General features: G+C 41.8%; 1 protein-coding gene across 2 annotated transcripts in view; it reads right to left on the bottom strand.

Annotated features, from left to right (window-relative positions):
• Positions 1–24,583, bottom strand: part of GRIN2A (glutamate ionotropic receptor NMDA type subunit 2A) — a 156,919-nt gene extending 132,336 nt beyond the window's left edge. For both annotated transcript variants that reach the window (XM_005487641.4, XM_014267491.3), the window contains exons 1-3: positions 24,031–24,583; positions 23,057–23,282; positions 21,229–21,651 (exon numbers count right to left, since the gene is read on the bottom strand). In XM_005487641.4, the coding sequence (XP_005487698.2) occupies positions 21,229–21,633 (405 nt within the window). In that variant the 5' untranslated portion in view covers positions 21,634–21,651; positions 23,057–23,282; positions 24,031–24,583. The remainder of the gene's footprint in view (positions 1–21,228; positions 21,652–23,056; positions 23,283–24,030) is intronic.
• Between the last annotated feature and the right edge of the window lie 288 nt (positions 24,584–24,871).

The raw sequence follows: 24,871 nt of genomic DNA, 5'->3' as shown, positions 1-24,871 counted from the left end.
ACTTAGGAATATAATAATCCTCACCTTTTTTTGTTACATATTTTAAATAATTAAGCAACGAAAGTTCCAGATACCCATCCGCAGTATAAAGCACAGCTTGTGCCCTCAAGGCAAGCTCCATGTAGACCAGCCCTGCCTGTGTTCTCTGATAAAAGAAGGCAATCACTCTGAAGGAACTGTCACCATTAATGTCACTGTAACAAGTGCTTTTGACATCTCACCAACTTGAATTGCCAGAAATAAAAGTTAGAGAAAGCAAATTTCCCTCTGCTTGCAGAAGAACACTTTATTATGAAACCTTTGAAACCAAATTTCCACTGGCCAGGTGCTGTAATGTTCTGGTCACTTCTTCTCAAGGAAGCATCGAGTACCTGTTTCTGTGTCATTGATTCCATTCCCTAGAGCGAGCTGTGGAGGTGCAAGTGACAAATGTCCACTTATACAAAGCAAATGAATCATGTCACCGTGCTCCTGTGCAACCAGAGCCCAATGGAGTTTCAAATCTCCTTCTAAAACTTATTTTTAATAAATAGTTCCATTCTAGAAGTCTTACCAAAATTTAGCCAAATCTCAGCTGCTTTCCCTTGCCACATACCTTGTTACAAATGTCAAACACTGAAACATCTGAGTTCTGCCTCATCTCACAGACTGTAACACATCCAATTTTCAAGCCCCTTGCCTGTCAGGGTGCAAGCTGTAAATCCAGAAACCGTGGGACAAGCATTACATATCACCTGTGCTGGCTGGTTTGGAACTTGCTGCCCAGGAGGTCCCAAGGCTGGGTAGGAGGTTCTCACCCTCTATTTATACCATGACTGACAGCCATGCCTAGAGGGAATCCTTTCCACTAAACCTAATTGTTTTACTGAAATGCTGCCAGACACCTCCATCACACCCCTGATGTGCCAGGAGGAATTATAGCTTTTATTTGCATTTCCTGAAAATAGCTCAGCAGTGCATGCCAAGATGGGGATCCTGACATTATGCACAATTTGGAAGAGGCAAGCTATCAGTTATCTTTAAACAAAGCACTGTTCTGCTTTCTTTTAAGAAAGAAGTTATCCTGTATTCCAAGAGAGGGACAGTTAACTGTAGCTACCACTTCAAGGGCATCCCAGACAAGAACAATCTTTTGTAAAGATCTAAATTTCCTGCCAGAAGTACACAAACAGGAGTGATGTCAGTTGAGATCACTGTTTACTTTGGTAAGTAGTTGTTGAATGTTCTTTTATGTGGACATTGTCTGTTTTTACCTTTTAGCATCAACCAGAAGAAAATATCCTTAAAATGGGAAGTGATGTTTAGGTTGCAGTGCACTGGCATATACCATGCAGCTACATTAAATAATGGATTTCTTAGCATAAATTATATAAAACATTTCTCTTGCCAATTATAACACCATTCATGTGATAACCAGAAAATGCATTTATGCATATAATAAATGTCAGTGCTTTTGCCCCATCTACAACAACACCTCACATATCCATTTCTCCCATAACAAAATATTTTCCCAAAGAAAGCAACTGACACATCAATGCTGCCATTTTCACTCTAATGTTATTAATGTTATTTATCACTAATAACAAATAGCAAGTTTAAGGGGAAAAAAATAATACATGCAATAGAAAGAGGCAACAAGATACATATTTCTGGGCTAAAATCAACTCATTCAATAGCACTTGCAGGACTGACTTACACTGGCACACAGCAAAAATTCTCAGTTTTGTCTTTCTTCTACAGACACACTCTGTTATTATTCCCAAATGGAACACAAATTTTGTCTCCTTGAACAGCATGGCCAGCACACGAACAGCTCTGTTTGCTTTTCAATTTCTCACACATCCACTGCCGCCTCAGCCAACTCGAGCTTGTTAAGCCTCCTTCCCAGGCTGTTTGCTTTGTTTCAGATTTCAAAGCACAGTGATCTTCCCTCACACTGGGTTTTGCCCAGTGGTTGTCCTGTGCTCTGCTCACCCTTCTCAGACTAAAGAGCAGAATGAGACCCAGTGATGCGATTGCTGTTGCACTGGACTGGGTACCAGCATGCAAAATTTTCTGATTGATGATACTTTGTGTGACCTGTCATGTTGTAACTTCCCCTAAACAATTTGGTAAATTGGCATTATGCAAGGATAATAACTGGAGATCTGGAATGGGATTTATTTCTAGTCTTTCATAGGCCAGTGGCACAGAGATCAATACTCGTACAAATATAAAAGGAATAAATTCTTTAAAAAGAAAAGCATCGGTCAGAATTCCAGGTACTTTCTGCTTTACTGAATGGCAGGCACAGTTACAGTTTAACTCGCAGTGGATTAAAGCAACACCCAGGGGTCTCTCACAGAGGAGCATGCAAGCACTTTCTAAACAGCTTACACCCATACTGGTACCACTTCAGTATGTTTCAGCATATACCTCAGCTCAACTAATCTATCCTAGCAAAGTGTATCCCTGCAGAGAAAATACATTTTTTAGGTTTCTTGTCAATGCACAAGCAAGTGTGTACATGATGAATTAAGCTAAGGAGAAATAAACACTATCTGGTTTATTGTTTTGCCTTTCCCAGCAATCAGAAGTCCATTATCCTCAATGAAAGGCCAATAAAAGTTACAGAAAGAGAACATTTCATTACCCACACATTATTTCATAGGTACTTGCTGCCATACTGATAATTGAGGCCTGAAAACCAGGTTACTTGAACAGCCAGTGGATTACAAGTCTATCGAGAATAGTTAGTAACAAAATTAATACTCAAGCCCTGTATCCTATTAGGGCATTTGTTCTCATTTGGGATTTACAACTTATTTACCTGATAGGCTTTCTGCAGTGGAAGACAGTTCACAGTTCATAACTTGAAACTTCATCAAGGCAGCTCCCAAAGAGAACGATATCAGTGGGATTTTAATCAACATGGCAGCATGCCAGAGGAAAATACTAATTTTCATATACCTGGTAGGGTAAATAACAGACTATTCACTGGACTAGGAGAAAATGGGAAAAGTTAGCAAGTGCCAGAGTGGGAATATGTTGGGTGATTTACTCTTTTCCCCTCATCCCCTGAAAAGACTAAAATCATGTAATTCACAAAACTATTTTTCTGACAGCCTGAGTAATAGCATCCTCTGCTCCATTTTGTCATAACTCTTTAGCTGGTCTCTGCTTCCAAATCTGGGTGTCTGCTAATGTCTGCTGTTTCAACCCTAAAATATTACCAAGATACACAAAAGCTGTGTCTGAGCAGAGTACATGGAATAAGGTATCACTGCAACACAGTTCAGCCATCCATGCCTAAAATAATGATCAAGTAAAAACTGCTGTACTTCCCAAACCACAGATGAAGTTTGGGAAAGCAGATTGACCATCCCCTGGACAATGTCCCAGGCTGAACTTCAGACCTCCAGTACCTGGAGGAGTGAAGGAACCTGCCCCACACAACCTTTCTCTAGGAGTCACACGTGCAGCCTTTCCAATTCCTCCCTGCCACAGAAATGCCCTGACATCACCAGCACCACTTTTTGAGTAAACTTATCACTCACAAGCTCATTAATCACCTCTTAAAGAGCAGAATATAAATACTTCAATAGAAGGTGACACCAAATAAAGCAACTGACATATCAGTTGTTCATATGTGAGCAAGAGCTCCTTACACACTTGTATCTGCCTTGTATCGTACTTCAGTCCTTTAAGGACTATAAATTTTCCTGCATATCCATTCAGACAGTTACTGATAAGCTTACATGAGAACAGCCAGCTTTTAAAATCAGGGTCTGATTTTGAGATCATGTTTAACTTGGACTAAAATTACAGCAATTATGAATGCATGGAGTTTTTTTTCAAAAGCATCATTAAACATAAAAGATCAGACTGCTCATTTGCTGATTTTCTAGATGTTTCTTAATGTTTTGCTCTCTTTGCAGCATGTCATCTTCCCTTTGAAAAAGATACAGGGCAAATTCTGCAACTTTTCTGTCCAAAACAGCAGACAAAGCACAGCTGCCATTCCAAGGCATATCCAATGAAACTAAGGTAGGAGACCAACTCTCACTCTTAAAGCAGAGGCAAACCATAAGCAACTCACCTGGCCCTGAGGGCTTCTGTGCGCCAGTCAGACTAGATCAGATGCAGCAAAAGAGCAAAAAAGATGGAAGAGACAACTTAAAACTCCAAATGCTTTTCCAAAGCTCACCCAGCAAAGTAGGTCTGGAGCAGAGTGACACTGGCAGCACAGGGGAGGGAGCAGGAGAATCAAGGCACAACTGACTTGATGAACACAAAGCTGAAAGTAGATGGTGCTCCTCTCAAAATCAAAAATTGAAATCTCAGTTGATAAAAGAAACAAGACAAGAACAACTGCAAACATGGCTTTGTTGGTGGACATGGAAGCAGCTCCAGGAGTTTTGGCTGTGCCAGCAACACCATTTTATTTCATGACTCTGTGCGTGGTCTCATCAGTAAGCCAGTGGAAACAGAAGCACTGAGTGACTGAGTGATAATGCCTTTGCCAAGTCAGAGGTTAAGGCATGTGCTTCAAAAAGAAACTGGTGCCTGGCAAGGGACTCACAAAGCTACGCTAACTTCTTCCAGCACCTCATACCTCCCTGTTTAATGACATTAGTACGAAGAAACAGATGTATCCCCTTTAATCGGTCCCATAAAAAAAAAAAAAGGAAAAAAGGTTCATCACAAAAACACTCAAAACCCTAAAAAAAAGTATGCTATTCCAATTTTATTTTATTTCTTCTGCTCTCCCAAAAGCACAGCTAGGAGGGCCTTAAAATTTCTGAAGCACTTTCTTTAATCTGCATTGACCTTTTCTTTCTACATGGCAACATATTTTCATTAATAAGCATATTTTAACAAAATAATTGGCCTACAAAGGTCCCTGAAAATGAAACAGCTGGAAGAGCTAGAGAGATTAGAATTCCAGTATTAATGAAGTCTGGAAAAAGAGTGAATTGCTTCAGGGAAGAAACAGGCTTGGTCATTTTGAAACAGAATTTTATCCAATTTGCTGTTCAACCTTTTTTGGAGGAAAAAATACAAACAAAGGTCTAACCATGTGTTGTAGACCACATGTAGCATTAACACATCATTTTAACCTTCCCCTCCAGCCATAGCAAATAATCAGAAAAATGATTTTGCCCACTTCAAAGTGTTTTAGGAACTATTCTGTTCTTGCAAGGGCATTATTTCAATTCTTTAAACATAGCCACAGAAAATGGCAATAAAATAATGCAGCATAATTAAGGTTCTATAGTCTTCCTTTCCTAATGGTCTGCTGACCTGACAGCTTCACTCAGGTACTGAAAATCCATTCTTCCACAGCTTGAATCTACACAAAAATTGTAGATTCTGGAAAGCATCGCCTTCTGTAGCCTTGTTTAACAGCTATTCAATAATAAAACCAGATTCTCAGTGATAGTGACACTCACTTCCAGTTGCTCAACAAGGCCAGATAAAAGTGTGGTGTCTCTGAAGAACCCTTCATAGCTGAAGACTCTTCAAGCTCTGAACAGACACCTGAAATCATCCTTTCCTCAGGACAGTAGTGAAAAGAAAATATCATTGCACTAATTGCTATATAATACAGCAATTTCTACTCCCTTGACTAGATTACTTACAATAATCACATTATCAAACCTCTTTATCTTCACTACATAGGTATTAGCCCATAGCCCATTCCCCTGCGTGTCATGGCAATCACTACAAACCCCTTCTTCAGAGCAAAAGAAAAAACAAGAAATATATTTTAGTCCATGAAACAAAGTTTTAAATAAGAGTCAGAATATTCATCAATATATTTTCCAGTGTCAAATCCAGCTGGTTGGCCCAGAACACCTGATTATTTACAGACAGAAACACCACCGTGCAATGGCAACAAACGCCCAGCATAGACATGAAAAATCTGCAATGTTTTGGGTTTCCAGCTGCAACTGCAACCCAGACTGCTCAGAAATTTAGGTTCTAGAAAGCACTGCAGAGCATGTCTGACAGGCAGACATCATCACTGCCGGCTTAGGCTGAGACTAAACCACGGAACACACAAGGGTTCTGTTATGGATACTGCAACCTCCCGGCCACGCAGCTCCAGGGCTGGTAACAGCTTCTCCTTTCCCCTAACACACCAGGATGACAAGCAGCAAACAGCATCGTTTTTCCAAGTGGAGAGTACATCTTCATCACTTCTCTCTTGAGAATTCTGTCACTGCCTGAGGCACAAAAGAACAAAATACAAAAAGGCAGAAATACCCAAAAAAAGTCAAGTTCTCCTGCTTCACGTAAAAAGGTAAAGATACTTCTAACTTCTGGGGAAATATTATGTTCTTTTCTAGGAGATGAGGCTTTAAAAGTGTTTAGAACATAGTTTGCCATATTCCAACAAGAATTTCCAAGGCTGATGAGCAGAGTCTTTGACTGCCTGATAAGGGGTACATCAGGATCCTACTCCTCCCACTTCACCTTTACCAGATCTAATATTTATATAAGCCTGACTGGATTTGGAGGCAGTGTTATTATACTGCTGCATGGTAACCTCAAGCTTTCTGTAAATGTAAAGAAGAATGTAGAATTAGAAAGAACATGCTCATCCTTCTTCATTGACCAGTTTCCATCATAACATTAGCCAGTTCTTGCCATTCCTGAGCTTCTTCATTTTCCGTCTAAATACCATTCACCTCTTTCAATTTCCCACCCAAGTTTCAGTTGTCTGACTCATTTTATGCTGTTTAATCAGTTTTTCTTCTTCCTGCATCCAGCCACCACATCCTCCTCCCAGGCTCATTTTTACCAGATTAAACAAAACCAACTTGCCTCATCTCCTGGAGGTGAGACTTTCATTCCCTGGTCACTGAATTAACAAATTTTTAAGCTCATTACAGGATCAGGACTTTTTAGAAGGTGGCAGACATTATTCCAGAAATTTCTCTGTTTCTAATATCTGCACTGATAGAAATTAGACACAGGAACATCATTCCAGCTTCTGGCCAAAAAGCTTTTGCTGTATTCAGCCAGTCCTTAACAAGATGTTACAGCTGGGTCCTGTTAATGCCATTCCTGTTTCACCCAACTATTTTTTCCTAAAATTTCTATTTATACAGCCTAAAGATGATAAATTTATATATATTAATACTTCAAATGACAAAGTTTACCTAGAATATACTAAACTATAAATTGTGGTGCTGTAAACAGGCAAAGTATGTCTGGGCTGTATTTTTAATCAAAATACAATGCAATGCAGTGAATTCTCCATCCTTCTTTTAGCTATAGTCTTAACCTCAGAAAATTTCCCACCCTGGTCAACAGACATAACTAATCAAAAACTAGAATAAAAAGCCACAGTGAGCAGCACAGATTTTAATCCTATCCACCCAGTCATGGAGAGAACTGCTAAAATCTGGGTTAATCCTTCCAATCCTTAGTCAGAAATGAAAGTCTGTGCAATTGAAATAGTATGCCAGAATTAGATTTGCTTGTGCTAAGGATTTGATTAAGCCAAAAATTAAGATCTGAAATAGCTTCAGTTAAAACCAAAGTAGTGCATTTCCACTGACAGATATTATAATCCAAAAGAGTCGTCGTACTGAGACCAAACTCATAACTCTTCTCTCCACAGGAAATTAATTTGGGACAAATCCCAGACACACTGATTTTCAGATAGTTTTGTCAAAAAAAAAGGAAAAAAAAAAGCTTTTCTCCAAAGTGATGATGACAACCACTGGACTGGAATGTCATGAATAAGGAACCGTCACATGTGAAGAAGACCACAGAAATAAAGACAATTACTTATATTGACCTTAATATGAAGCAGATTCTCACAAAAACTGGCAATTTTAACTACTTTAAGTTTGTTACTGCCCTCAAAAACATGACATTTTACATTAGATATAAAATATGCATCCCACATCTGTCTACCTGTATTGGGCAGGGATTGACTATTCTCAGCAAACTGAGATCACACATGTCAACATAGGAATTTTTAAAATGAAGAAGGGAGGTTACCACTCTCGCAGGAGCCATTTCACTTGAAGCCTCTTCATCATTTGATTAAAGCCTGCACAAATCTAAAATATTACAAACAGTCTGCATTTGCTGCTGCTGCCAGACTTCAGCCTTGTCTATAGACAATTTACGTCAAGGCTGAATTTGATGGTTGTTTTCTTGTTGGAGTTAGATGAGAGATCACTTCAAGACCCAGAACACCAGTGATCCCCTTGAGCCTACAAATGCCACGTCTGTGCACTCGTGTGACACATCACACTGTGCAGGCACCAGGGGAGCCAAAAGCAGAGTGGCAGCAAAACACTCAGTTACAAATATTTAAGGTGTATAGTAACAGAATAATAGAGGGAAATATTCAGTTGTATTCTCCATGTCAAGATAGCCAGAGGTTTCAAGCAGTTGCATAAGCACATTTCTGTTATCTTTGTTGCTCCCAAGCTCGAAGCTTTTACTCAGGCAAGGCTCTTTGAAGTTACTTTGGGAACTGGCTCTCTGCAGATGGAAAAAACAAATGATTAAACCAGCTCAATAGGGAGCCAAGCTTACTGTACATACTTGATTTGAAAAGAAACTAAGGGAAGGAGAATTTTTTTTTAACACAAACTAGAATGCTTGTTAAGAAGGAAAATATTCCACCATCCGAGCTGAATTAGAAAAGCTACCAGAATTTTTAACTGGGTGGAATATGCAAATGAAACCTCAGAATGACCCAGTAAGGCAGAAACCTAGCTATCAAAATGAAGTTTAAATAAGTCAGTGTATAATAATCAGGTTTAACTCAAATTAAACCAACCAGCTTGTCAACAGGGTATTTCACTAGCAATCCAGTAAATCATGAGACAGAACTCCCCAAGTGCAGCCCCTAACAAACCAAATCATTCCTTTAGCCAGAGATTGCTCTTCTTAGCAGAAAATGCTTTAAGTCTATTGCATGCTTGGCCTTTCTATCTCATATTACAAGATATTACAAGACTATGTCTGCATCTTTATGGCTGTTACATAAAGAACATACTAAGCCCTTCATTTGAAAGAAAAAAACCCCTTCATTATCTCTTTACATGTCAGCATTGAAATTTTCAGGAAAGGCAATTAAATAAGCATTAAAGGACTAATTATTTAAAGCATTTGCTTACTTTGCACTTGCTCTTCATCCTTTACTTCCCAATGAAATCAATCACACCAAAGTCAGGATTCCACAAGCAAGATTTTTGCTTTCCATGTGGACTTGTATATGACCTGCACACCATCTTTTCCTCATGGCAGTTTGTTCCTCAGCTTTTAGAAATGCCTTTGCTGACCTAGAGAGCTTTCTTCTGCATAACTTATTTAAAACTAAGGTTTTGCATGCCTATAACCTACTTTGTACAGTTTAAAAAATGCAGCAGAGTGTTGGAAATGTGCAGAGTTCATTCTTATTTTAGCTTAAGTTTCTCACTGTTGTCAGGCAGTGTCCACTGAGGGCTGCACTGCAGCTTAACAAATCAATGGGACCTACACTGGAATAAGGAATGCTGACCTGGACTGTTACACTATTATTGCCTGAAATATCTCCCTATTTAAAGATCTTTGCCTCATACTGTAAAAAAGGTTCATCAAAAACCAACATCTCTTACGCCAGGAGTCATCTCATACCAGGAAGGAGTCAGAAAGAATAAATTAAAACAATTTAAACAAGCACTCTAAAGATTGGTAAGGCTTTCAATGACCACACATACTGCAGGTGACAGCTGCAACCACAAAATTCCAACACATTCTTTTAAAATTTTATTCAGACATCATGTGAGATCTCTGATTTTTATGAGAAATTGGGAATGTCATCGGAAATATCTGTATATAGTGAGTGCATATAGTGAAAATACCTGTATATAGGGAGAAGACACTGAGCAACAGTTCAGGATTTTATAACATGATTTTTCTTTTATTATTTGCACCTGTCCTAAGTCATCTATTTAGTGTCATTTTTTCACTGATCATTGGAAATATTTCAGCTACTCTTATACTATAAAATAGTGATGGACAGCAAAGAGCAACAGGAGTGTGACAGATTGCAAGCCTGAAACCTGAGGAAGGTTAGAAAAGGTGTGACATTATTTTTGCAGTTGTTAAGACTGGTAAAAATGACAGGATAAGTATATCTAGAAATGGCTATGAAAATATTTTTTGTCTTTTTCTAACCCAGAGTGTGGAGGGGATCATGTAATTTGTATTTTCCCCTCCACAAGTAAGCTCACCCCACAAAGAGCCCAGGCTGTCCTTGCCTGGCTCTCCCCTGAGCTCTGTTCTCTGCAGACCCTGCTCATTTTCAGCCTCATGATCCAACCAGATGTTAGACAACATCAGGATTTATGTTATTCAGGATCCAGAATTTGTTCAGTGCATGTAATAACAATTTAGGTACCAAGTGCCAGTGAACCTGAGCCTCAGAACGGTATTTCTAAAGTAGTAACACAGCACATTCACATAAAGGGCAGACTGCAAAATTCGCAATCACCTAAGACAGTGGGAAGAAATTTGCTTTCATATTTTTTCCTGTCAATCTGTCCTTGCCACAAGTATTCTAAAAGCCCTAATTGGAGATGCAAAATTCAGAACTGAATTAAATAATAAAAGGGAATTATTAATATATTTTGAGACTCCAGTTCCTAAATAATGCAAGGTATTAGGCACTCCCACAAAGCACCTGAACAGAGTGAATATAGATGCATAGAAAAAAGTATTTATATTACTACAAATCAGAGAATTAGTGAACACACTTTCCATTTTTATAGAAATGAATGTTTAAACACAATAGCATCAGTAGCCAACCAAGTGCACAGCAAAACAAGGGGAGGATTTTATTTCAGGAAAAGCCTATAACAGACTCCCCATCTCAGAGGTTATACTAAAGGAAAAAAACAGGAGCAGTGAAATTTTAAATTGCCTTAGAATGGATACAAGCAGACACTCCAATACATCAGTTTCCAGATGGTTAACTCCAGCCCAGACTCCCCACACTGCAAAAGGAAAAGCAAGAACCTCCCTGTGCAAGTATCTAAAGTAGTCAATGAATGCAGAAGGAATGACTTAGGACTGAAAAGCATTGCCCAAAATCTCAAGGTCAGGAACCCTGAAAAGATAGAGATGGAAACTGTTCAGAATTTTGAGTAATTCTGGTTCTCATACTGTTTTTTTTCACAAAAGAGCACTTCCATCACTAGTTTTTATTTCTGTTTTATCACCACCTCAGTTTCCCACCAACACTGCCCTCACTCACCTGGCTCAGTTTATACTCCTTTCCTCTGTTTCCTGCTCATTAAATAAGAAGAGGTTTGGCTTAAATTCATAGTTTTTACTATGTTCTTGAGACCCCACAGAATTTTTATTTTCTCCAATTAAGATGATTTTAGCAACTGTCTTCTGTGCTCTGTGAACACTGAAAGAGTCCCAGCATTCCTAAAATTCAGGGATACAGAATTTTAGGCTGAGAGGTGTATTCCCTCCTACCCACACCTTTGCTTCTACTAGAAGTAAATTAAGGCAATAAATGAAAATAAAAAGCCATCCTAACTAGCATGACAGTCAAGTATGAAGTGCAATGGCAAATGCATGGGGAGCAGCTGAAGGCTCCAGCAGAGGACGGGGTTTGGAAGCAGCTCCTGGGAGAAGGAGATGGGCAGACAATGGACTGGGTAAGGAAAATCCTGTCTAAGAGCAAGTGAAGAAAGCAAGTATTTCTTTTTACAACATCTGTACCAGTTTGCTGCTACACAGTTATGGGACAGAGCTTAAAGTTTACATGCTAAGCAGCTGAGCCATGCACATCTTGCTCTGGAACCCAGATTCCACAAAAGGAATTGCCAGCCTTTTTGCAGATAACAGTAGTTAAATGCAGATAAAGAAGAGAGGAGGGGATGGCAAACAGATCAAAACAAAATAAAGAACAGGGTTAGTTTGTTTCCTATAAAAATAGTGTGAGTGCTGAAAATAAACCAGATCATCCTAAATGGTACTTGACTAGAATACAGACACATAATTCATAATTCTGGCATTTGTTCTCTTATGATGAATTCACAAGCCTTATCTCATCCCAATTAGGTACTTCATAAGCTCTGATGCCTATATCAACACAATTTACTCAGAACTCTTAATTAGCCTCACACACAAAAAATAACATGCAATTTGTCTGGTAATTATATGTTTCTGTAACTCCTAAAAGCAACTTGTTACTTAGAAGAGATTACCTTAATTCTATTTTCTGTCATACATAATTTGTTGCAAATTTTTTTGAGCTGAAAGGTGGCTATAAAGTCCCTGCTCTTTCTTCTTTCATAGTAGTTCTACATACACAGTGTGTTTCCACTAGACACAAAATCAATGCAGTGAAAACAAAGTAGTCCTATTTCTAATTTAGTCACATGGAAAGGCAAACTGCTCAGCACAAATAGACAAAACTTTCCATCAATAAATTTAAAGAAATCTTGAACCAAAAGTTAGGACACTAAAAAAACTGTCACTGGCAAGAAAAAAAAAAAAAAAAGATAAGCAGCTTTCCACTCAGCAATCCTTTGAATGAAACATGTTTATAGAAATATCTTGCTGCAATGTGCACAAAAGGCAGGTTATAAATAGCCACAAACAGTGAGCAGAGGCCATGGAGCAAGACCAGCACTGGAGCTCTCAGTCATGCTGCAGCAAGGAACTTGTGACAAGGAAATGGTTCAGCCTATCTTCATTAAGAGCCTAGAAGGAAATTACTTTCGCAAACCTGTGATGGAGACAGGAAGCCCAAAACACTGACTGGGGAGTCACGTGGTAATGAAGCACCTTTCCAAAAATGCTTACTCAAAACCCAAACCAAGGGATACACAAAGTTGAAAGGTCTTGATGTGAAGAAAATCCAAGCTACTCCAGAATGGCTGGATGTGATCCTGCTGGGAAATCACCTTTCTGTCAGCCAATGCAGCACACCAAAGCACCACCACCTGCAGGCTCCACCCAAGGAGTAGATAAATCATTGGAAAATATTAAAAGCATGAAGATTACCACCTGTTTTTCTCTCAGCCTTCCTTCTCCACCTTCAGCAAGGGAATCCAGGAAAAAGCAGGGAGAAGAGCTTGCATGTATACCAAAAGTCATAGACCTTGATTTCTCAGGGCTGATCGCACCCAAATAAGACACAGAAGATGTCCAAAGAGATGTCTTTCTTTCAAAAGAAATTGAGACTGATTTGGAGCTGTATGCAGAATATTACAATGTTTTAGTCAACTCTCATCCAGAACCCTTTAATGTGTTTCTCAGTGTGTTACAGCCAGAAGGAAATGTATCTCTGCTTTGAATTTGCCCATCCAAAACATATTCATCTTACTAAGCAAGATTGACAACCAAATGGAGTTACTGCCATGCTCTACAAGTTTATGACCAGTCTGACCTCAGATATGTTGCTGGATTTCCTAAATTTAGTTCAGTCTTTGTAGTTGTTGAAGAGGAGAACAGAAAAGAAATGGATTATACATGCCATCTACATATGCACATTCATGAATTATTTCTTTAATCTGCAAGTGGAGCTGAAAGAATCAGTATGCAAATAAAATCTTAGTCTCAAATTTGGACTAGAAATGGTTCCTTTTTCAAGAGGTTTAAATCATTCACAAAGGTTGATCAGGGAACCCCATTTACCCCTCAGCCCAGGAGGCCAGAAAGGACAAACCTTTCTCCAGAGGAATTTTGTTCTTCCCCAAATAAGAGAGAATTTCACACCTGGAACCTGCTCATCTCCCCAGATACTGAGACATTTTGATCCCTTAAGCCTCATCTGTATGGAATGTACAGAAAAAATTGCTATAGGGAAAGGAGACAATGTTAACTGCCTATCATAAACTTACAGCAGCGTGGCACCAACCAACCCCATCAGCAACTTGGAATATTATATTTGCATAACAGCAAAACTCATTTTCCTAATGGCTGTTCAGCTTTTATACTACCTTTCTTCTGCACACTTCAATTTCTCTCCAAACATTCCCCCTTCTAACCAAGCACTCTTATTTCCATCTCTGGTTTCACAGAGCCTGTGAGTTTCACCTTTCCCTGACCCAGACTATCAACTCTCAGGACAGACAGGATTCATCCCGCATTTCCCAAAGGGCACCAAACGTTTTCCTTGAAAGAGTGGGGAGACAGACATTATCCCTGAGCAGCAGAGTCCCTGCAGGGCCATCAGGGCCCAGCTGATGCACTGAACCCACCGCAGCTCTGCGGGCAGGGAACTGAACCATGCGCCGCTTCACACACTGCGCCTCCAGCTCATGCACCTCAACTGCAAGCACAGGGGTTTCCTCCTAAGGACATTAAGTCTAAATCTAATATAAATAGCCAATGATGCTGCTGCAGCTTTATGTATTTATTTCAGTGAAGTACAGAAGAAAATATCTCAAGGATTTAAACAAACAATATGGTGACAGATGGTGTGGAGACAATCCAGGCTGGGCGCTCTCAGTAAAATCCACACAACTTCATAGCTCCAGGCAAGAGCAAAGGAGGAGGGAAGAGGGGAAGGGAAAGAGTACACACAAACCAGATGACCACAGATTTGTAAAAAATAAAAGCTACAGTCTGCAAATTCTTTCTGTGCATCTATTCAAAGCCCTCTGTACCATCACCTCGTAGGCACATCTATCCCAGAGTCTCCCAAGCAAAAAAAATTATAGAGAAATTCTCCAAATTAAATTGTTAGTTCAAAGAAGTGACAAAACACACTAATGAACTGTCTATTCAAGTAATCTAAACATCCTCAAAAATAATTAATAGATGAAACACAAAAAAATGTGTTTGACATTCTATCAAAGCCCTTCTGTTCTGTGCACTGCATAATTTTAGACTTTCAGGTACACTCTCTGGATAATTCTAATTGCCAGAAACTTGCTAAGTATTTTGTAATGGCCTATAATTATTTTATAGCTTAAAAGGAATAATTTTTAATTTTGTATTTGAGAATGTTCTTGGAAAAAAAAAAAACCAAAGAAATCACCAGGAGTTTCTGGAAGCTGAAAATCATGCTGAAGGTCTTGTGTCCTCCTTTCACAGCCCAGGAGTCTGCTGTGTTGCAATTACCCACAGGCAGGCAATAGTTTGGAGAGATTGCATGGGTGATCTACAGCAGGGACTTTCCAGCAGTTTTAAGATGTTGCTGCTCAAAACAAAGATACTTAAAGACTTCTATTTCCAAGGTAAAACTAAGAACAGTTGGACGAGAAAGAAAACAGTACCTTTGAGATGAAAATATACAGCTTACTGCAAAGGACTAAAGTGAAGCCAAACTCCTCTCCCCTAAATGAGTGGAGTGTGGAAACCAGCCCTGCACCCTCAGCTCAGCTGCAGCTGTAAATATAAGTAAACTAAGATATCAGCAACTTACCTACATGTAAACTACATGAAAAATCAAGCAAACTCTAGAAGACTTCAGTTACCTATAACCTTCTCATTAGTTACCAAAATTCCTAATATTTTCAAAACTATCTTCCTTCTACTTTGGAAAACTAAACTAAATATCCCTCCCTTGAGCTCCATAAGAGTGACAGTTCAAGTCTACTCTTGCAGTATTCCAGAAATCCATCCAAGTTTTCCTTCAGTGAATTAAGAGGGATAAGCTTTCATGAACAAGAGAAGGAGGAATAATAAAATCACTTCTAGGAAAATTTATTGCTAGGAAAACCCTTTAGTAAAAGGAGTGGGAGAAAGAGAGCAAGAAAGCAAAGCTCACATCATTTATATAATGCTCCTCTGAGTTCCAAGACCCAGCTGAAGGCAGCAAACACTCCCAGCCATGCCAGCACAGGAATGGCAATGTCTCAACCAGCAGGCTCCATCCCAACCACCTCACCCTGGCACAGCACTGCCTCCTGAGGAGGAAAAACACGGGATATTGCATCCACTCACTTCATTCTCCTCAGCAGGACCAATCTCAGGCATGTTTTTAACCATTTAACACCACTCATTACAAAATGTGTAATTGCAGAATGTGCAAAAGGTACTGCCACAGATTACATTCTACGTCTAAAAATCTTATGGATGTGCAAGACTTTCTTAAAAGTACATATAGATTGGCTTTATGGATATGGACAAGTAAACACAGATTTGCAAGGAGGTCAGTGCTACATTCCTATTGCAGCTCAAAATAAAAATTAGAATATCTGAAGGTTATTCTTCCCATAGGGACCTTTCTAAAGCTAGAAAGGAAGAAAATCAAATCCAATTGCTTCTTTAAATGAATCAGAAGCTGGAAATATTGTGTGCAACAGACTATGTAGTAGTGCAAGCTACTATGTCTAGACCTGAAACAGCAGTTATATGAATACAGCTATTTTTGCACTAAATTATTTATTAACCTGTGGTTTAATCTTCCAAACAGTAACAAAGCCAATGTGAGTATCATGCTCAGATACATAGTGCCATACATATCAGCCATCAGTAAGGGGGGAATGAAAAGTTGCTATTATAGAAAATCTTAAATTTACAGTTTTCTATAATGAAATACAGAACTGCTTTTACAAGCCAACTAAACAGGCTGGACAGAAATCTACACATGCATATGGCAGACACATGAATTAATGAGCACATTCCATGTAATATGACCTCCAGAAAAGATTCTACAACAAAAACAAATACAATATCCCCCTGCCATCCATCAAAGAAGGTTGAAAACATTAGGAGTTGAAGCACACTTAGACATAGTAGAAGAGTTAAGTGTGGCTTTTGAACCTCTTTTGGTCCTTTAGAGGATCCCTGTGCCATGAAGACATTTGGCAAAGAAGCTGGAGGATGTGTGGAGGAACTTGAACATCTAAGTCACATACAGATATGGGAGTATAAATGCTTCAGAGCAGGAGTCTGGGGGGGCTCTGATCACAGCTGCTTAGAGCTCTGGTTTGCACAAGCGCAGCACAGTTTTGTGCCTCTCAAACCAGCTAAAACAAAGCAACTCCAGCTATACCTATAATGAGGTGAAATGACAAGTAATGCAAACATCTTCAAGTGTTTCACTAAAGTACCTAAAAAATCACCACGAAAGGAACGAAAGACTTGAAAGCAGAGTTTCACTCGGTGCTTATTAGCAGTTCGATGCGATGCTGATGAAGTGTCCGGCAGAGCCCCGGGGCCCAGGGCATGGGCTGAAGGTGAGCCAGCAGTGCTCCCTCTCGGCGGCACAGCCCAGCCTGGCTGCGGCAGCCGCTGCTCCAGGGAGGGACTGCTCCCCCCGCAGCACCCAATGGCCACATCTGCAGCCCCCTGTCCTGTCGGGGTCACCCCGCACAAGACACCGATGTATCCAAGGAAGCCCAAAGCGCAAGGGCTGAAGGAACCTTTTCCCCAGGAAAGCGACAGGTGAGGAGCGCTGTAACTGCAGCCGGCAATGGCACTGAGAGCTGGACTCAGACTCACAGCAAAAGAACAAAAGCCTGTGGTATCAAGGGAAACTCTAATGAGATAAAAGGAAAATATTTGCATGGTGAGAGAGGTTAATTGCTGAAACAGATTGCCCAGAGAGGCTGTGGTATCTACTTCCAGGGAGATATTCAAAACTTGACTGGATGATCTGATTTCAATATTAGCTCATCAGAGAGCAAGGGCTGGGTTAGACAACCTCCAGGAACCCTGTCTAACCTCCAGGGCTCTCATAGAATAATTCTGCAATAATATATAGCACTTGCCTTTTGGAAAAGCAGTTAATTATTTTGCATAACATTCCCAGATCTGTTTCAAGAAGTATCACTTTGTGATAGCCCTTCTGTAAAATTACCCTCACCCTTAACACTTCTTGACTATGTTATAACTGTGAGTGTTTCCACAACAATAAAATGCCTCAAATTATGCCTTTCAGAAAGACTTCTGGAAACATTTAGGTTTGCAACCAGCAAAAGCAGTATGGTTCAAAGACACTAAATATTCCTGGACATATTTACAATACATAGGGATAATTTTCCCATATGTGAAGAAGTCTTTTAGCATTGACACAGAACTAAGCATCTTGTTCTGTTTTTTTTAAAAAAAAGGTATCACAAATACTACCATTATAATCATAGCATGTGGTGAAACACAGGTAACTATGTTTGAAACAAAATGCTCAAGTCAGAAAGCAGTTCCTAAGCAATGTTTGTGTTGAGACGTCTCAAATGTCAAGAGACACAAGAAGAATAAACAGCCAGCCTGTTTTCAGCATCCTCCAAGGGATGCTGATGCACAGCAGGCTGGCACAGATGCCCCAGACAACTCTCATCTTGTTTCAGCAGACTCTCCCACATCTGAATATGTTTGAAGTGCGTGGCAGAACTGGGGACCAAAGCCAAGGAGCAGCACATTGGCAGGAGAGCTCCTGCCAAGAGCAGGGGATAAAATCAGCTGTGGCACTGCCCAAAGGGCATCTCTGCAGCACAATCAGGATCAGGAAAGTGCCATAAACCCCCAGGTGTCCCATTGGTTTATTGGTAGGGTTGATATCAGGTGAAAAGAGATCAATGAGTTCAGAAAACATTCTGGTTTGGTTGGCTTCAAATGCCTGTCTATTTTCCATGTCTGAATCATGCAAAATGCCTCCTCAGATGGTGCAGGCAAACTCTGAGCAAACTGAAGCAGAGCTGGGCTGGCAAAGGAGGCAGTCTAGACAACACACCACTCACCCCAGATGTTCAGACAGGGACACAGCACTTCAAAAGCTCTATGTCCTGCGTTAATCACTGCAAACTCCAAATATGGCCATACCTCATTCTTGGAAATATAAAACAACTTTCTTTTTTTACAGATATGGGTCTTCAGTCAAGATTCACATTGACAATATTTATTAGCCACAGAGAATATGGTAGCTTATCTCCTCTAAGTCATTCAGTGAAGTCTTCAGCAGTATAGAGCATTATAAATGAGTTCCCATTCCTGTGCCCTCAGTTTAGTTGAGTTCAGCATCACGTAACAACCACCTGGCACAGAGCTCATAGGATAAGGACATAAACGAAATGGCCTTATTAGAGTGCCAGAGCACTACATCCACAAGCAGGAGTAGGACCAAGCACCTTTTGCACAGTCAGGCATCTCAATGCATGAGACAAAGCAGGAGACTTAAAATAATCTTCACAAGTCAGCCAACACCTCTGTGTGCCAGCTAAAATCCTGACAGAGACTTGAAACACTTCATATTTCCAATCCTTCTCCCTCAGATTTCATCTCCCTGCCTTTATGACAGCACTGTGAATTTCAACTTCATCTCCAAGGAATCCATTCCTAAATGAATGGTTAATTGAGTGACACCTGCAAGTCTCATTACTGAGATGTTCCAAACCCCATTGCAAGACACTGCACATTGCAAAGGTCAGGCTGAAAATTAAGGCAATATTAGTTGCATGAACAAACAATTCCTTCACCCAATTCAAGCTACTGAAGACTGCTCTGTTAGATTGTTTTTAACACACAAAAGACAATTTTGATTTCCCAAATGGAAATCTTAGAAGCTAAATTTCAGCAGGAAAGTTTGCTAATAAAACTTTGATAATCCCTAAAATAAATGGCAGTGATACAATAACGATAATATTAGCATACAGTGAAAATAGTAATAATTTACTGAGACAGAAAAATAGACTGTTTCATTTTCTAGAGGCTCTTACATAAAAGTAAAAATAGATCTGTATCAGTAACATCCTGCATCTGCTACCAAGAGTGATGATGATTCTGTAAGAATTTCTTCCAGTGTTTCATCACTTAGCCCTGGCTGAGATCAAGTGTTCTTACACTGGCAGACACAGTTAAGTGAAATATGTATCAAATAGAAGCACTAAATACATATAAACCCAGCTTTAAAAGGCAAGTAAATCTGCACTGTAATTTAAAAGCACATGAAATAACTGCCTCTGTAATTTGGTCACTGCAATTGCATTTGAGATAGCAGCATTGACTGTAATGATCTTTCTGTATAAATCAAGATGTCAAAGCCATTGTTATAGGATCCCTGCTATAATTCAGCACTTATTGTCCTCCCTTGTATGACAAGTTCTATAGGAACATTATTCAAATAAGAGAATAAGAGAAACAGACCTCTTATCCCAAAGGAAAAAAGTCTATTCCAGAGTTAAAAAGTTTCCAAAGTTCAAAGCTGATTCCTCAATCATAATTAACTCTGCTTCTTTTCCCCCCAGCTTCACAAAATAATACATCTGGACCACTTCCTTTTCCGATGTGTTCAGAGAGCCCTTTACTACTCAAAAGTCACTCTTAAGAAAAAATAATAATCAATGAGTAAGGAATTCTAAAGCATAGAAATACCAGGAAATAAGTTAGAATTCACATTAAAGATGCTCAAGTGCTGGCAAACCAGTGGCTTCCCACATGTGCACTCTCTTGGAGCTCCCCTCTCTTACACCACACTGAGCTCCTCTGAGTTCCAGAGAGGCAGAGCCCCCAGCAGAGCTGAGCCCTGCACTCAGTGCCTGTCTCAGGAGCAGCAGGGAGCACCTCTCAAAAATCAATGCTGCAGTGCCAGCAAAGAGCTCTTAAAAATCCTTACAGCATTAAGGAACTTGGAACATGAGTCACTTTCACTCTTCCAGTCTCACAACAGATTACATAAAAATATGTTTTCCAACAAGACCATTTATCATTATCTCCAGATTTCAGACAGCCCTTACTGGATTTTCATGAACTACAGTAGCAAAGTTCAACTATCCATTTAGCAAAAATCTCATTCAATGAATTCATGGAATGCAGTGATTCAAGTGTGCATGACTACTTAATTCAGATGCTGTAGCGGACCACTAAAGTCTGGCTTATTATTGTCCTGTTATTACTGTTGCACCCTGATACATTCAGGTCCATCTATTCCTTGCTATTTCTCATAAGCACCACAGAACATCTGCTTATAGTTTTACATCTTATCCTCAAAATCATTTGATGATCCTACTATTAGGAGGCTGTTTTTACATGTATTGATCATATTAGCTATTGAAGTTTTTTAACTGACCATCATTCCATGTGCTGGAGAGTAATATCTCATTAGGGCTGCTTTGATAGTGTTAGAAAGTTGAGTTTCAGGCATGAACCCTGAAATATTTCTGAATATTTGATGAGCCATCAATGACACCATTATGCATACTTTTTCAAGTACAGAGAGACAATTAAGAGCATCTTTTTTGAACTTGCTTGTAGCAATTATTCATGATAGACACCAATACAATGAAGTACATCAGAATAGCAAGAGCTCTTAATAAATTTTCCTACCTTATCTGCCATTATCATGGAGGCCCCGCCATGAATTCCAAGAATTGGAATAGAAGTCTGAGATGAAATAAAATCCAAAATCTGAGCTACTGCCTCCTGATCAGTGTCATCTCCAAAAACCACTCCATGGATCTTGGTGCCTGACATCAAGTCACAAACATGCGTTATGATGCTTTTAGGGTCAGTCTGGTTCACAAGAAGAGTCACGACATTGATATCAACAGTCAGGTCTGCTGACATTTCCCTGGTCCAGAGAGCTCTGATATCTCTCTCTGTTATGTGCTTGGTCCTTCCCAGAATCACTGCAATGTTCAGGATGGGATAATTTTTCTCTGCTCCACGAACAAGATCCAAAGGTGCCAGAAGAGCTTGGAGTACCAGGAGAGCACAGCCAATTTTCCTCATCTTTGCCAGCTTTATCCCCTGTAAAAGCGATCACAATGCATAAGAAGAAAGTAGGGAAAAATATATATACTGCATATCTTCAAAGAAGGTTTTAAACAGAAAGCTTCTGGGCATAATGCAAACTTTAGCAGCTTTTTATAATGCATCCTTCACCTTAGTTCCAAGTCAAGCCTCTTATATCCTATCAAAAACTTGGCTTGATGACAGTATTACAGCCGGCCTTCCACAAGCAAGGCAAAAACTGTAGCAGAAGTTCAGAGAAAAGACCCATTAAAATTCTTCCTGGATAGCCAACAAAATGAAAATGACTGACATTTTAAAAAAATACATTCTCATCCTTCTCTTTAACCTTGCTGTGCTAAAATAGGTAAAAGCAATCTTTTTCCATCCAGAATATTTTCCTTCATCCTGGACATCTATTTAAACTTTAGTCATGGTCTATCAGAGAGAGGTATTTTAGCCCAAAATGAGAGAAGTGAGCCAGAGGTCTGCTGGAAACCCCAGTTCACACACTCCATACATCTCACAGCATCCCAAACTCATGCTGTTTTATTTCTGAGGACCCCCCCTAGGCAGCTGCTGCTTAAGGAATCCTACTGCATTTTGGAACAGATTCAAAAGCACAATATTCTATCTTAATTCTTCTCTGTCCTCTCAAGCAGCATTCAGAACTTGAGCATCTCAGAACTGCTGATCTCGGACACAAAGTTGTCCCCAGCGTTGAAGGGGAGGGTGTTCCATAAATGAGCATCACTGCACCGGTTACCTCACGTCTTCACTGAGTCTCTGTAGGGGGCTGAATATAGACGGAGTAGGATGGGGAGAGAGATGAGCCACAGAAGGGATCTGAGCTATCTGAAGGAGGGAGAAGGAGAGCAGGTCTGACTCTGCAAGATCTCCCCCTGTTTCTGTGCCCCGGGGGATTTCCACCCCCACAACTGGCTCTCCGCTAGCTGCAGGAAGGGAGTCCCTGTGCCACATCAAGCCAAGCTTGTTGCAGAGCGTCACGCAGAGCACACAAGCGGGGCTGTCCAATCAGGGGTGGCATTTTCCACATCTCCCCTCTCATCCCGCCAGCCCTATCCCCATCCTCAGCCACAGCCGCCTGCTGCTGACACACACAGAGCCAGACACGGGCTTGCAGCATCGCCCGCTCCTTTCGGGGCACTCCACAGAGCATCTAACTGCACATCAGCGCTGCACATTCACTGCGGGCCGGGCTCCCGCCGGCCCCGCCACACGGAGCGCGGTGGGACAGCACACCGAACTGCCCCGGCTTCCCCCCGAGCCCGAGGAACGCTCGGGGCCCCCCGAACCCCCCTCGGGCACGGCTCGCTGGTGCCGGGAGCGCGCCCCGGGAGCGCGCACCGACGGCCCGGCCGCGTTGCGAGGGCGCCCCCGTGCGGGCGCGGGCCGCACGTACCCAGCGCCTCAGGAGACGGAGCGGCGGCGGCTGCCGGAGGTGCCGGTGCTGCTGTCGGTGTCGCTGCAGGACATGTCGCGACCGCGGGCATGTCGCGCCCCTCGCTGCCCGGGCTCAGGGCTGGCCTCCGCGCCGCTGGCCGCACGCGTGATCCCCGCCGCAGCCTGCGAGCGACATGGCATTCCGGGAGGGCAGCTACGTGGACAGGGAGACAGGCAAGGGGGGGCTGGACATGGGGGGAACGGGACAGCGGGGGACAAGAGGAGACGAGGAGAAGCCGTTAGTCAGTTTGCAGATTTGACAGGAGAAAAATAAATATACTTCGATCGCATGTGGTATGTGAGCGGAAATAAAGTGACTACACTCAAAAGTTCCCCCCCTTCTCTTAGATTTCAGCTCTTTGCTAAAAGCAGCTCCGTGAGCCCTCAGCCGTCCGGGATACGTCCCTCATCTTATCCAGGTCAGGAAAATCCTGAGCTCCCAACTGCCCCTGTGCTTCCAAGTGAGATGGACGGATCTGAGCGCTAAGGGAAGAGACAACATCCAACCTGGAAAGCGCAGCTAGAAGCAAACTAATTAATATGAGCAAGGGCAGGAGTTTTCTTGGCAGGTTCAGAACGAGCATAACCTGGAGCACAGCTAGAGCGGTGTGGGATAAAGCTCTCCTGGATCAGAACCGCTTCATTCCCAATTTACCATAAACAAACCCAGGGAGACACTAAAGCAGAACCCGCTACGGGAAGCTCGAATGCTCCGGTTTTATTTCATTCACAATTCCCAGTAAATATGCATGAAGGCAGTTCTTCAAGCACCCCCAGCTCTATGTAGGACGCTGGCTCGCCAGGCAAAGCAGCCGGCGCTCCCTGCCCGGCCCTCGGCGCTGCCGCGGAACTCGGAGCCGGCACCGAGAGCCCGAGCCCTGCGCCCCTGCCCCGAGCCGGGCGCGATCCGCGCTCCCCACCAGCGCTACTTACTGCATTCTCCCTCCACATAGTTCCAGTTTAAAGATCCTCAAAGTCATTTCAGTAGATTCCTTTGCAAACAGCGAAGTGGAAAACAGGTCCCTTAACGCCCGGATTTCATCCTGCAACTTGTTCCCACCGCAGTAAATAGCAGCCCGGCAGCTCTTTATCGCTTGAAATCCCGCATGACCAAGTTTTAGCAGAGCCATTGCAACTGAGATTCGCTCTTTACTTTTGGCAGGAGGCATTTAAGCATCTTCATCTTTTTTTTTTTTTTTCCTTTTCTTTTTTCCTCTCTTCCCTTTTTTTAAACGGCGATATTGCCGCAGCAGCTCCCCAGGACGGCGGGCACGGAGCTGCTGTCGCTCCCTGGAAGCGGCGGGCACTGCCCGGGCTCCGGGAGGTGCGGCGGCTCCACCCGGGGCCGCCTGCGCGGCGCTGCGGGCGCGCTCCGCTCCGCCGCCCCCGGCACCGCCGCCCTTGCAGGGCGCAGCTCACGGCCGCCCTGCCACAGCCGGAGCAGCCGCTCTGGATACTTTGAAGGCTTCTCCCCCACCCCACCCCCCCGCCCTGCTTGCACAAGCACCAGCGAATGAGTCAGACGCAGGCAATCGGGGGAGGGGGTGTCAGATCTGGGGGAACGGCGAGAACGCCGGGTTTGGGGCGCAGGAGCGGCAAACTCCAGCGCTCTCCCCGCGGTAGCATCCCCCGGCCAAAGGTTGGTAGCCCGGGAAACCCCAGAGTGGTCTCCTTTCCCTTGGTGCAGGGGCTGTCAAGCAGAAATCCCTGCCGTGGGGCTCAGGGGAATGAATGTGGAGCAGCCGCTTATACACAAAAAGCGGCCCTAAAAGCT

This window comes from Zonotrichia albicollis, chromosome 16, assembly GCF_047830755.1.
Source record: "Zonotrichia albicollis isolate bZonAlb1 chromosome 16, bZonAlb1.hap1, whole genome shotgun sequence".
NCBI classification, from domain to species: Eukaryota; Metazoa; Chordata; class Aves; order Passeriformes; family Passerellidae; genus Zonotrichia; species Zonotrichia albicollis.
Note: the sequence above shows the minus strand (reverse complement) of the source record. Positions and strands in the feature narration are given on the sequence as shown.